At 38.7% G+C, this 15,140-nt stretch overlaps 1 protein-coding gene across 4 annotated transcripts in view; it reads left to right on the forward strand.

Annotated features, from left to right (window-relative positions):
• DNAH5 (dynein axonemal heavy chain 5) overlaps nt 1–15,140 on the forward strand; it is a 358,938-nt gene that overhangs the window by 219,144 nt on the left and 124,654 nt on the right. For all 4 annotated transcript variants that reach the window (XM_039471819.2, XM_074387173.1, XM_003932490.4 and 1 more), the window contains 5 exons: nt 2,167–2,408; nt 5,199–5,375; nt 6,715–6,916; nt 7,699–7,841; nt 8,840–8,974. In XM_039471819.2, the coding sequence (XP_039327753.2) occupies nt 2,167–2,408; nt 5,199–5,375; nt 6,715–6,916; nt 7,699–7,841; nt 8,840–8,974 (899 nt within the window). The remainder of the gene's footprint in view (nt 1–2,166; nt 2,409–5,198; nt 5,376–6,714; nt 6,917–7,698; nt 7,842–8,839; nt 8,975–15,140) is intronic.

Genomic DNA, 15,140 nt, shown 5'->3' on the forward strand with positions numbered 1-15,140 from the left:
CAGTCTGAATAGTCTCTCACTTATAGACTTTGTGAATTGAACCCAGTGTTCTCAGAATATAAATTCGGAGGGAAAAGGTGCTATCAGCTCCCTTCTCAGTTGATTTCATCACTCCTGAGTGAGTAGGCGAAAGGCACAGTGAATACAGTTGCAGAGAGGAAGCAGCAGGGGAAGGAGGAGATATTTGGGCTCACTTCCTGGGTCTACCCTCTGGGCAACTGTGTCCTTCTGAAATATTTTTAAATTAGTACCACTGAAGTTCTCATTTAAGGAATGTAGCTAATAAAACTAATATTGATTATCCAAAGAGAAATGAAAATGCTTGTTTCAAAAATGTGTTCATGTTAGAAATTGTTTTTGTTCTACTGGAAAGAAATAAACTTTAATTTCTGATTTGTTCCGGTAATCCATTGTAAACGCAGACCCAGTGACCAAATGTGACTTTAAAGAACAGGAGCTCAGAGAGCTTTTTTCCCCTTCTTTTCAGATAAAAAAGGCAACATGTGCTTTTTCTTTCAAAATGAGTCTAGTGATTAGATCACCATTTTACTTGAATTGCTAGTTGAATGAACTTGATTAGGATTTTCACAGCATTTTATTTGAAATAGGCTATTCCAGAGTTGTTGGATAGCAAAGAAAATTTAGAGCCATATGATAGGTCATGGTGTTGGTGAGTAAGAGAAGCTAGTAGTTGAGAAACGAAGAGTAATGCTACCATTAAATCAATTACCTAAATTTACAATGACATTCTTGTTGAGCATTCTGCTGGTTTGTCATTTTCCCTACCTCCCAGTATCTCCTTACGTGACTGCTGTCAAGTTTTGTGCCCAGTGCTCCTCTGAAATTGCTGTATCAGGGACACCCCTGACCTCCAGCTTGTCAAATACAAATTGCCAGTTCTCAGTCTGGTCCTGCCCTCAATAGCACTTGGCATAGCTGATCACCCGCCTTCTTGAAACCTTTCCTTCCCTGGGCTGCAGGGATTCCTCATCCTGCCAACTCTTTTTTCCACTTCTACTTCCTTGAGAAGTCTGGAAGAGTGGGGAGCAAATGCAGGAGACCAGGCCAGGAGCTTACAGGGCCACTGTCTCAGCCTTCCTCTCTCTCCACGCTTATCTAGAAGAAACTTACCCAGTCCCATAATTTTAAATCCTATCTCTAAACTGCTGGCTTTCACAAATCTCCAGCCTTAACCTCTCTCCAGAATTCCCAACTTGACAACTCTGTGAGGATCTCTACTGAACGCCTTAGACTTAGGTACAAACTAGAATGGGTGCCGTAGCTCTGTCTTTCACACTGTCCTCATATACCTCTCCTTCTCCTCCTCTTTTTGCCATTAAGGTTTAACTTCTTATTGTTCCTGGAACGTGATCACTTTAGTTTGGAATGCTATTGACTGGGTGGTTTATAAACAATAGACATTGATTTCTCATAGTTTCAGTGGCTGGAAGTCTGAGATCAGGGAGCCAGCATGGTTGGGTTCTGACAAGGGCTTTCTTCAGAGTTGCAGTCTGCCAATTTCTTGCCGTATCCCACGTGGTAGAAGGGCAAGAGAGCTCTCTGAGGTCTCTTTATAAGAGCACCAGTCTCATTCAGGAGGGCATTTTGGGGGAACACATTCAGTCCATTGTATTACTCTAAGCCTGAACCTGCTTCAGGGGCTTAGCACTTTCTGTTCTTGCTGTCTGGAATATTCTACCTCTAGATCTTTACATCACTTCATTCTCTTCCTGGAGTATCTTATTGACTACCTTATCTAAAACATGCCCCATGCCCTCCTTCTACTTAATTTTTCTTATGTTAAACTTTTCTTTATTTGTTTGCTTGTCATCTCTACTCCTTAGAATGTAAATGCTGCAATAGCAGGACATTGTTGCATTTATCACAATATCCCCAGCCCCTAGAACAGTGACATATGCAAGATGCTCAATGAATATTTGCCAATAAACAAATGACTTTTTGATTTAATTATGGGACTCAACTGCTACATCAAGATCTTTAAAAATCCTATGTGATAAAATAAGGCAATCACTTAGAGCAAAACTTTATTTAAAAGTTAGAGAAAATTACATGGAATATAGTACTTCTTCAAGCTATTTTATACTTATGTGTACATGCACTGCATGTGTGTATGTATTTTTTTCTCCCTTTGGTGGGGTATTCTAGGGGAACATATCTGGATAATTCTTGATGGTCCAGTAGATGCCATCTGGATTGAAAATCTGAATTCTGTTTTGGATGATAACAAGACTCTAACCCTCGCCAATGGCGATCGGATTCCTATGGCTCCAAACTGCAAGATTGTTTTCGAGCCTCATAACATTGACAATGCTTCTCCTGCCACCGTCTCAAGAAATGGAATGGTTTTCATGAGCTCTTCTATCCTTGATTGGAGTCCTATTCTTGAGGTATAATTGAATCCTTTTTTTGTATAATTAAAAAGGAAAACAGATCCTTTAGCATTCCTTTACTGTGTGTGCCAGTTTTTCTGCAGATGGCAGTGTAATTGCGTTTTTATGCTGTTTATGGAAGATACCTTGAATGCACTGGGACATTCAAACCCTGATTGCTTCTAACATGTTTCTTCATTACTCTTCTAATCACTTTTGGACTGGGATTTCCAACCTGTAGCTTGTACAGTAATTGCCAGGCCTGTATGAACCAACGGTCTTGCAAAACCATGTCTGAGGACTAATAAGTAAAATTTAATTTGATCACTTTGGGGATTCATGATATTTTTGAAAGATACACATTCACATAAAGTTTAGGAGTGACCATCTGAGAACATTAACTTGAAGACAATTTATTAAAATTGCATATAAGGAGTTTTTATGAGATTCATTAGTTACAACATTAGTTCTAAATTTGAACTTGGCAATAATATTTCAGATAACATCTCATCAATTCATGATCAAGTATATTATTTTACTACCAGCAATATATTCTAGAATATATTGATAGAATTATGTTATAAATAAATGCTTTGTATACTTAGATATTTTGCTAGATAAATAATATCATGTAAGGCAGAATGTTTATTAGATAAGCTACATGAAAAATCTTGTTATATATAGTTGGTTAAATTTATTATTTTCATCACCTGAATTTTTTGAAGATGATTTTGATTGAAAACTTATGAATTTTTAATTTAAATAAAGTAGGTGTTTATTTTACATTATATCATTACATTTGGAAACTTTTATTTCTATATGGTTATATCCTTTTTATTAATGTCTTTCCAGAATTTGCTCAACTCTGTTGCAAAAGGCTTTAGATTTGGTATGAAAATGTGAAGAAGGAGGGAATCATATTGCAAGATGATGCTAACATATAGTTGAATTTGTCACTAAAAATAGTTGTAAAGGTTTCAGATTTCACAATAAATTATCCATTCATTAAGGATAATAAAAGAAGAGGGTTGCAACCCTGTCTTTGCAAAAGTAATCACCAATGACAATTCTTTAAAATACAGATGATTGAGTTACATTTCAATCCTACCAAATTAGAATCTCTGGGAGGCAACTCAAGATTGTTTTTTTTTTTTTTCTTTTCTTTTAAGTGCCACAATATAGATATATTTTCAATTGCCAGGCTTGGAAACCATGGGTACAGCAAAATACAAGTGAAAATTTATATATATGATTTTTCCAAAACACTTCAATGTTGCAAAGATTTTTGAAAAATACTTTTACACAACTAGCTAAGGAATACTAACTAATGCATGAGTTTGCTATTTATAGAATAAGCTTTAGCTGTAGTCTGTCCATATTGAGACTGAATAAGACCTTTACATTAATGCTATGCCCACCTCATAATATTCTATATGTTTTAAATAATGAATTTTCATTTTGGAAATTATTAGGAAGAGCAAGACTCATGAAGAATCAGGTGGGAAATGTTTAGAACAGGGAAGCCACCTCTGAGAGTTATTAGAGGGCAGAGAAATTGAAAGTTGTGTTGCTGGCAATCTGTCAGCTTCAGGGAGCCAAGCTGGTTACCTGCCCTAGTGAATGTCGTCTTTTGGTTCCATCAACTCAAAAATGCTGTGTTATGTTTTGTCGAGGTAGAATCATGGTAAATTCATGAACTAATGAATAATTCAGAATCAACATTTTATTGCTTCTGTTCAGAGTCTCTAATTGTTTCTTGGAATACTGAGGTGAGGAATGAGCTGATCTCTTGACCTGAAGAGAACTTGCCTCATCTTAAGGAAATGCTGTTTGTTAAGCAGTATTTTGCTATGAATGACATGCAGTTTCTTAATACTAGGTTTCTTAAATGACTAAATCCTCCATTTTCATAAATATTCTTTGATATTTTTCTACATTGTTTATTGATTAAATTAGAAGAAATAAAAGGAGACAAGTAATTGTAGTAAATCTTTTCTTTTCCATTAAAAATATCTTGGGACCAGACACAGTGGTTCATGCCTATAATCCCAGCGTTTTGGGAGACCAAGGTAGGCAGACAGCTTGAGGCAAGGAGTTTGAGACTAGCCTGGGCAATATGGCAAAACCCTCTCTCTACAAAAATGATAAAAATTAGGTGGGTATAGTGGCATGCACCTGTGGTCCCAGCTACTTGGGGAGCTGAGGCCAGAGGATCACCTGAGCTTGGGAGGCGGAGGTCGCAGTGAGCTGAGATCATGCCACTGCACTTCTGCTTGAGTGACAGAGTGAGATCCTGTCTCAAAAAAAGAAAAAAAAATCTGGGTTTGGATATCCTTTGTTCATCTTTTATGCTTTACTTTCCCGCTTGAGTTATTTCCATAGATGTGCCTTCTCATTTTTTTCCCGGCATATTTTAATCAGGAGTTGAAGACTATTTCTCCATCTATGAGCACGTGGAGAGTGTAGGAGCTGAACACATGGGCCCAGGCTTTCTGGGTCTTAATTCTGCTCTTGCCACCTGCCTGCAGTAGGTTTCCGAGCAGGCTACCTACACTTCCTGGGCCTCAGTTTCCTCATGTGTAAAAGGAGGATAGTAACAGTTCTTACCTTGTAGAGCTGTTTTGAGGAATAATCAGGGTTGAATTAATACATGGAAGAGTTTGTGGCAAAGCCTGGAGCATCATGTATGGTATAATCTTAGATACTGTCATTATTAACGGATACTTTAAATTAAACTTTTGTCCCCAAATGACCATTCTTCTAGTGTCCTGATAAGTTTCATGAATATACTGATCTGTGAACTGACAGGGTTTTCTTAAGAAACGCTCACCTCAAGAAGCAGAAATTCTTCGTCAGCTGTATACCGAGTCTTTCCCAGACGTGTATCACTTCTGTATCCAGAACCTAGAATACAAGATGGAGGTGCTGGAGGCCTTTGTCATCATGCAGAGTATTCACATGCTTCAAGGACTGATTCCTCCAAAGGTAACTTGCTCAACTTTCTAGAGAAATTCTCTCTTATTAACTTAGCCATGCTGTGCAGAGTACTATAATTGAAATTAGATTTGGTTAGAGCTGTTGGGGAGGGGGAATATTTCAAACATGGAACCCATATATTTTGGTATTTTTTCATATCCCTTTGAAAAAATAAAGCTAACCATGGATTTGGAGTTTACTTGCAGGTTAACAAAGTCATGCAACAGGTATCCCCAAATTATTATTATTATTATTGTGTGTGTGTTTTAATTCTTAAATTTTGTGGCTACATAGTAGATATATATATTTACGGGGTACATGGGATATTTTGATGCAGGCATGCAATGTGTAATAATCACATCAAGGTGAATGGGGTATCTATCACCTCATTCATCATTTCTTTGTGTTATGAACATTATAATTGAACTCCTTCAGTTACTCTAAAATGCAAAACAGATTACTGCTGACTCCAGTCCCTGTGTTGTGCCATCAAATACTAGATCTTAGTCATTGTGTCTAACTATATTTTTGTATCCATTAACCATTCCCATTTTCCCCGTCTCCCCACTCCCCTTCCTAACCTCTGGTAACCGTCATTCTACTTTATCTCCATGACTTCGATTGTTTTAATTTTTAGCTCCCACAAATGCGTGAGAATATACCAAGTTTGTCTTTCCGTGCCTGGCTTATTTCACTTAACACAGTAACCTCCAGTTCCATTCATGTAGTTCAAATGACAGCCTCTCATTCGTTTATAGGGCTCCCTTGTGTATATGTACCACTTTTCTTTATCCATTCATCTGTTGATGGACACTTAGCTTGTCTGCAATTCTTGACTGTTGCGAACAGTGCTGCGATAAACCCTGTTATTTATTTATTTATTTTTGAGACGGAGTCTCGGTTTGTCGCCAGGCTGGAGTGCAGTAGTGTGATCTCGGTTCCCTGCAACCTCTGCCTTCTGTATTCAAGCGATTCTCCTGCCTCAGCCTCCCGAGTAGCTGGGACACCCAGTTAATTTTTGTATTTTTAGTAAAGACAGTGTTTCACCATGTTGGCCAGGATGGTCTTAATCTCTTGACCTCGTGATCTGCTCGCCTCGGCCTCCCAAAGTGCTGGGATTATAAGCGTGACCCACCGCGCCCAGCCAAACCCTGTTATTTCTAAAGACAGCTTGGTATTCCCAGAGTTCAGTTCCTCATTTGTTCTCCAGATTTATTCATCCTTTCCCTTGTTCTTGGAGGAAAACTACTGTCTTGTTTCTATGTTTACTGTTTTCATTACAACCCTAGAGCAACGTTTAGGTTTGAGAATCAAGTAGTAAAAAAAAAAAAGTTTATTTCCTTCTCAGGAGCAAGGCGTGGAGGTGAGCCGGGCACACCTGGGGCGGCTGTTCGTGTTCGCGCTGCTGTGGAGCGCAGGGGCGGCGCTGGAGCTGGATGGCCGGCGCCGCCTGGAGCTCTGGCTGCGCGCGCGGCCCGCGGGGACACTGGAGCTGCCGCCGCCCGCGGGCCCTGGGGACACCGCCTTCGACTACTTCGTGGCGCCCGATGGTGAGGACACCCGCCCGTCCAGACGCAACACATGGGGGCCGTTCTTCCCTAAAAGGCCAATATTGATGCAATATATATGCTTTTCTAAATGAGAAATAAAATTCTTGGCTGTAAGATATGAAAATGTTCCTGTGTGACGAAAGTGAACAGTGGTTTCTTTTTTAAAAAATCTACTTTGGTTGTATTTCAGATGCACAATTTCCTCTTGTTAAATATATTGTGCACAATTCACTTTCAATGAATTAAGTAACATTTAAAAAGCCACGTCAAATATATCTTTATCTCTGTATCTATACATACATTAAGGTTGTTGATGTGTGTACAAATATATAAAGTACATCTATACAAAAAATTAAGCACATATGTACAGGTGTATAATATATATTAAATATTTAATATATATATGTATGGGCCTAGGATCTTTTGCCTAGTGAAAAGTGTGTGATTAGACATTTGAAAATGATTAATTATTTTAGATGCCTGCTATTCTCACTCTGTTCTGTACTTTTATAATACTTCATATAATTGAAAACTAATCTATTTTTTTAAAAAATTCCAAAATACTTCCTAGTATTTCCTAGGTTTACCACCTTGAAATTGGTCCTTGGGACATTTTGACTCAGCTAACACATACGTGTGTACTTAGATCTCTAATTTTAATGATCTTTATTTTATGGGGAGAATTTGGAAGGTGACCTCATAAGATTTCAGGGATGTCTGCTCATTACAGTTGGGAGTTGAATTATTACTATGGAGATGGAAATGTCCCCTGTTCACCTCAGGTACATGGACGCACTGGAACACGCGTACCCAGGAATATCTGTATCCGCCTGATACCACCCCAGAGTATGGCTCTATTCTGGTGCCAAATGTTGACAATGTGAGGACTGACTTTCTAATTCAAACCATTGCTAAACAGGGCAAGGTATGGCTTTTAATTTTTATTCACAGTAGCATATTTTAAAATGTCACTTAAAGACATGAAGCATCCTACATTTATTTTAAAATGTTTTATGTTGCAGTTTAGAATAAGTGAAAATGTTACCTGAGTTACTATTCTTCTTTTATTATTCTCCACTAAAATATGAGTTGAGTAGTTCTAATTCATAAGTAATTATTTCTTATGTATGATTTGACAGAAAGTACATTTTGATTTACTTTTCCCCAAAGGATTCCTTCTGTTTTGATCACTGAGTTAGTTTGCTAGGGCAGCTATAACAAAAGACCATGGGCTAGATGGCCTAAGCACAGCAGTTACCCTTCTCTCTGTTCTGGGGGCTGAAAGTCCAGGGTGAAGGTGTTGGCAGGGTTGGATTCTTCAGAGGCCTGTCTCCTTATCTCATGGATGGCTGCCTTCTCATTTTGTCTTCCCACGGTGTTTCTTTGTGTACGCAAATTTCCTCTCCTTTTTTTTTTTTTTGAGATGGGGTCTCTTTCTGTCACCCAGACTAGAGTGTAGTGGTGCAATCTCAGCTCATTGCCACCTCTGCCTCTCGGGTTCAAGCGATTCTCCTGCCTCAGCCTCCCAAGTAGCTGGGCTTACAGGTGCACACCACTGCGCCTGGCTAATTTTTGTGTTTTTAGTAGAGATGAGGTTTCACCATGCTGGCCAGGCTGATCTTGAGCGCCTAACCTCAGGTGATCCACCTGCCTTGCTTCCCAAGGTGCTGGAATTACAGGCATGAGTCACTGCACCCAGACATGAGTTTCCTCTTTTTATAAGGACACTAGTTAGAGTGAACTAGGGCTCACTCCAATGACCTTATTTTACCTTACTCACCTCTCTGAAGACCTTATCTCCAAATTGAGTCACATTTTAAGGTACTAGGGGTTGAGGATTCAGGATATGAAATTTGGGAGAACAAATCCAGCCCATACACTCATTCATTTTTTGAATTTTTTTTTCAACTCCCTCTATTTTAGGCTGTGCTGTTAATTGGCGAACAAGGAACAGCCAAAACAGTCATGATTAAAGGATTTATGTCAAAATATGATCCTGAAAGTCACATAATCAAGAGTCTGAACTTTTCTTCTGCAACCACCCCACTGATGTTCCAGGTACTGGCTCTTTGGTGTGGCTCAGTAAGCCCAAGTTTGTGATAAACTTTGGAGGCCCTCTGCTAGTCTGCTTTGTCTGAATCTCATCTGAACTCTCATAGCCATGAAGAATCACCCCATACATCTTTCATTCTTTCTATTATTCAATTGCAATAGAATCTTTCCCTAGTTAGATTATATCATATTAAATTATGGAAAATATAAAGCTTATATAAAGTGCTATAGGCCTCAGTATGGTTTAAAGTATCTATGTAGAAAATACAGTGAACACGCAAAACCCAAAACTGAAAAAAATATTGTTTATTTCCCCACATAAACCTACTTCCTCTCCCTAGAGTCTGCTTGCCTGAAGGTGTTCCTAATACTCTTTAAGGCTAGTCACTTCAAAATCGTCTTTAATGAGTCCCTCTTGCTCAGGTCTCAAAGGCTGTTAATGTACCAAAAGAAATGCATTTCATATCTCTTTCTTTATCTTCAGGCTCCTTGTTTACCTCTAGGTAATCCAATTCTGCATGATTGCATACCAGGGTATTGGCATGGAAGAATCCCAAGCTACAATTTGTTCAAGTTCTCTTTCAGTCTAGCTTATTATTTATTTATTATTATTATTATGTTTTTGAGATGGAGTCTTACTCTGTCACCAGGCTGGACTGCAGTGGCACGATCCTGGCTCACTGCAACCTCCTGTTTTCTGGTTTCAAGCTGTTCTCCTGCCTCAGCCTCCTGAGTAGCTGGGACTACAGGTGTGCACCACCAAGCCCAGCTAATTTTTTTGAATTTTTAGTAGAGATGGAGTTTCACCATGTTGGCCTGGATGGTCTTGATCTCTTGACCTCATGATCTACCTGCCTTGGCCTCCCAAAGTGCTGGGATTACAAGTGTGAGCCACCGCACCTGGCCAGTCCAGCTTTTATACTTCCCAATCTCTGTTTTCTAAAATGCCACTTTAATCTTGTTGTTCCCTGACTTAACATTCCACTGTGGCTCCCATGGTCAATTGCAACAAGGTATAAAATCTTAGACCCTTAGATATGAATTATTTTACTCTATGTATCACAGAAGTCTGAGAGAAAAAAAAATCCTCAAGTTAGCATTGTTTATTTTTTTCCCAATGAAACCACCAGGAATGACCTAGATTTGCAGTGGTGTAAATGGTTCTTTTTCTCCTGGTCCTAAATTGTACAAGATCTTATTGAAACTGAGGAGGAAATCCTAAATGTCAGCACATGCTTCAGTGATTTGCAAGTTATCTCTCATATTTTTATAAGAACATTAATATATTGTCAAAAGACATATGTCATAAATTGAAAATGGAAGGGAAATTTTTAGTGGAACACAAATCCAAAGAACTTTGCTTTTAATGAACTTTTGTTGTTCTTTAGTTGTTGGAATGAAAATATCAGAGCAATGAAACTTGTTGAAGGCATGGTTAAATCATGACTTTTTATCACTTAATTTAATTGGTTACAGCAGAGTACCAATACACTAAGGCCATTGATTAAACTTCTAAATAAGGCTGTCAACTTCATTATGCTCTTCTGGAGGAGATGGGATTTCCAGTATGACCTATCCTTCTATCAAATAAATACCATTCATATAGTGTCTGGGTGGGAAGATCTGGATGGATGGTCAATCCCGAATTACAATGACTCAGTAGTGATATTTTCATATTTGGGAAATAACACACTAGATTACCCTAAGCTGACAAGATGAGAACATTATACATGTTCCTTTAATATCGCTTTACATTTAAGGAGCTTTTGTTAGTTTTACACCACAAGCTAAAGTGTTCTCAAGACACCCATGCCTCTGACCAAGTGGCTACAAATTAGGCGATTCCTACAGCCCTCTCAGTTTCCAGCATTCACTAGAATGACTTACAGAACTCAGAGAAGTGGTACGCTTACTATTACAGTTTTCTTACAAAGATACAAATAAGTATCAGTCAAAAGAAAACCTACAGAGGGCAAGGTTTGGGAGGGTCCCAAATGCCAACCTTCCCTGTCCTCAGGATGTGCTATCTTCTGGGCATAGCATGTATATCACCAACCTGGATGCTCACTTGAGCCTTTGTGTCCTGAGTTTTTATTGGGATCTTATTACGTGTGCAAACTTGATTACATTATTGGCATAGGACAGAACTCAGATCTTTAAGACTGAACTCAAGTCGCCATCAGCTCCCCTCCCAGGTCAGCTGATATCATGTGACTTAAAACCCCAACCTTCTCATCACATGGTTGGTCTTTCTGGCATGAGTGATATGAGGGGCCCATGTGAATAATGGAGACTTTTGTGTCACTCAGGACATTTCTAGGATTTAAAGGCTCCCTCCCAGGAGCCAGGGACAAAGGTTAGCCCAATCCTTTATTATAAAACAACGCCTTGTCACTGAGGTTTTTTTTCCAACTCTGTGACATTTATCTCTGCCAGGTATTAAAGAGGTGTGGTTTCTGTCTCTTTAACATGAAATATTTACTAATTTTCTGGAAAAAGCCATATGTTATCTAGAAAACTTGTTGTTTGATATACAAATTCATAAACCATATAATAAATTTCTAGAAGTGGTACCATATTCAAATATAATAATTAGAAGAAGAATGAAGTATTCTTTAGGCTCCCATTATCTGACGCACAAGGCTTTAGCCTGATTTCCCACTGTTCTTCAGTGTGAAGGTGGAGTTAACACAGCACTGTTTGTTTTTTCTGTTCAGAAGCATCACAGAATCATCCACTCTGTTTAGTGCCAGAGACTATTTTGACTGTCGAGCATCAGGGCCTTCTATTAAGCAAGACTCATTAGTTTTAGAAAGCTTTCAATTAGCCAAACTGTTGTAATTAACTTTCTCACTGTAATTTTCAGTCATTCATGCTAAACAGGGCTGATGGAGCAGAGTGTTTGTCTTTGTGTCTCCCACGAATCTGGATCCCAACCAAATTGAAATTGTAGATGAGAAAATAGATACTGTCTGTTTCTCAGCTGTTACCATGATGGCACACTCTCCAATGAAGGACACATGTCTGTTACTTGACAGGTTGTTTTCATCATGATATAACCTTCACATCTTTTATCAGAAGGATCATTTATCACTTTTTGCCTGGAACAATCCAGTATACTTTTATTGTCTAAGATAAGTAATTAATAGCATCCTTTGCCACTATCAAAAGTATTTGGTTTGGATAAAAATTATATAGTCATCCTATTTTTTGGCTAAGGGAATTTTTTTGTTTTGTTTTGTTGTGTTTTTTTTTGAGATGGAGTTTCGCTCTTGTTACCCAGGCTGGAGTGCAATGACGCGATCTCGGCTTACCGCAACCTCCGCCTCCTGGGTTCAGGCAATTCTCCTACCTCAGCCTCCTGAGTAGCTGGGATTACAGGCACGCGCCACCATGCCCAGCTAATTTTTTGTATTTTTAGTAGAGACAGGGTTTCACCGTGTTGACTAGGATGGTCTTGATCTCTTGACCTCTTGATCCACCCGCCTTGGCCTCCCAGAGTGCTGGGATTACAGGCTTGAGCCACAGCGCCTGGCCCGGCTAAGGGAATTTAGTCAATTTTTAAAGAAAGATGCCTCATTTTCTCCCCAGACTAATATGGTTTTGTTTTTTATTTTTGAAAGTAACTTATACATAGAAGTAGAAATTTAAACAATATAAAATGGTGAAAAGAAGAAAGCAAAAATTACTTAAGATAATTTTTGAAAAGTTTTCTCTTCTAAAAATAATTATAAAGTGCTTTGAATACAGCCACAATCTTACCAATTGTTACATAGGAATAGATTTTATTTTTTAAAAGATGAGACTCATAAAGCCTGGAAGAAAATTCCACACTTGTTTTTGGACCCAGAATCACTTTTCCAAATGACATCCTGTGAAGTAGATTAATCTGTAAAATAGGTAAACATGAATTTGCTTTGGTGGAATTGGAGCTGGGCTCCTGAATCTCATTCTAGCCTCATATTTTTGTCCTGCAAGGGATTCCTGTGGTTGCAGAAAATCCTTTTGGCTCCTCAGAGCACAATTTGAAGACTAGTTTCCTGAGATAATATGTGAAAGTATATATTTCATCATAAAGCTCTCTTAACATGTCAGGTTTTACTGTTGAGACTGATGCACTCGGGTGGAAGGAGATTCAAGCGTTGTCTGAATTCACTTAGCTGGTGGCAGAACCTAGACTGGAAACCAGTGCCCCATGTGCTCTGCTGGACCACGACCCACACGCTTCCTTCCACTGGCCTTTCTTTATCTATATTAATATCTAAATGGCTGGTTTATCACTTAGTGTACTTGTTTTATTTTTAGCTTCCAGTTAAGTATTATTGTATTTACATGTGATTTTTTGACATATTTTACTTTTAAAAATGTTGTATGGTGGATTTTAAACTCTCCTAATGTGAGAATATTTTCATTTGCTTTTAGTGAATTACAGTAAAATGAGAAGATGTTATTAGGCAGTAGAATTTCTTAATAAAGAGCCTAACTCTCTGTTTGTATCTTTTAGCTAATAGCATATATATGAAAACCTAAAATTAAGTATATTTTATATTTCTATTTAATTTTATGTAATGTGCATGAAAAATGATTTAGGTACTAGCATATAGAAATACACATAGAAATAATAAAATAGTTTTACATTATTACATTAAGATCATTAATTGCTTTCATATGTATTATATCATTAATGCATAATACTCTGTAGTGTATCCATATGCATATATATGTTTATACATATGATTTATGTATCCATATGTGAACATCACTTCAAGGTCTGTGTGTCTTTTTTTTTTTAACCGAATACAAATGAACTAAGACCCTGAGGATCCAGAACAAAGACAGTGAGAAGGACTGTCTGACAGTGAGACTGGAGGAGTAAGTTAGGAGTTCCCTGTAAGTCACTAACAAGGAGCCAACTGGAGTACTGAGGAGGATTGCACTGCCCCTTAGAAAGCTCATTCTGGCTACAGAGTGGAGCACATGGTGCAAGAGACATGGCTGCACTCAGAGAGACCTGAGAGTAGACAATTGCCATCATTTCTCAGGAGGGAGGTTGGGCTGGACCAAGGTGGTAAAAGTGAGACTGGAAGCAGACCAAGGATGCATTCAAGCTGTGGTTAGGAAGTAGAACTGCCTAACCACGGTTGGTTGAGTAGAGGTTTATATTAGTCTGTTCTTGCACTACAATAAAGAATGACCTGAGACTGGATGATTTCTAAAGAAAAGAGTTTTAATTGGCTCATGATTCCATAGGCTGTACAGGAAACATGGCTGGGGAGGCCTCAGGAAACTTTCAGTTGTGTTGGAAGGGGAAGTAGACACTTCTCACAAGCAGCAGTGAGAGAGTGAAGGTGGAGGTGCTGCAGACTTTTAAGCAAACAGATATCATGAGAACTCACTCATGAGACAGCACTGGGGGAATGGTGCTAAACCATGGGGTGACCACCAGTCACCTCCCACCAGGCCCCACCCCCAACATGGGGATGACAATTCCATAGGAGATTTGGGTGGGGGCGCAGAGCCAAACCATATCAAGGGGTTGGAGGGAGGCATTAGAGAGTGAGAAAAGTCAAAGATGACTCCAGGTTTCTTGTATTTATGCAGCAAATATTCACCAATAAACACACAGTACCAGATACCCTTTTAGACACTGAGAATGAAGTAAGGAGTAAAGTAAGGTAGACAAGCTGCCTCCCCTCCTTACCTTCTAGTGGAGGAGACAGGCAATAATCTAGTAAGCGAACCTGCTTATTTGGTTTCATTAACTGGGCTGCAGTTCCTAACAGCAAAACAATGGATGAGGTGGGAACACCAATCAAAGAGATTGGGAGGAACGTGGGTGGCAGAATGCAACACGGATGATCCGCCATTCTTTAGACGGATTTCTTTGGGGGAGATGTAAAATTCTAGATAAAACTATAAAATCATGCAGTATAGCCATTGTGTATGACTCATAAAGAAATTTCCAGGATTGACTGGAGTCAGGAAAGGCAATTTAAGAGGTCGTGACATTAATCCCTGTGAGAAAGAAAGACATAATGGAATGGAGGCCTGCTGTTGTTAGGCAGGAAGAGATAGTTTAGAAAGCTGTGTTGAAATTAGAATAGAAAAACTCAGTGTTGTTAGATGTGGAAATGTTTAAATGGGCAATAGATAGTTGGTGTCAGGCTCCTGA

Source organism: Saimiri boliviensis, chromosome 1 (genome assembly GCF_048565385.1).
Source record: "Saimiri boliviensis isolate mSaiBol1 chromosome 1, mSaiBol1.pri, whole genome shotgun sequence".
Lineage (NCBI taxonomy): Eukaryota > Metazoa > Chordata > Mammalia > Primates > Cebidae > Saimiri > Saimiri boliviensis.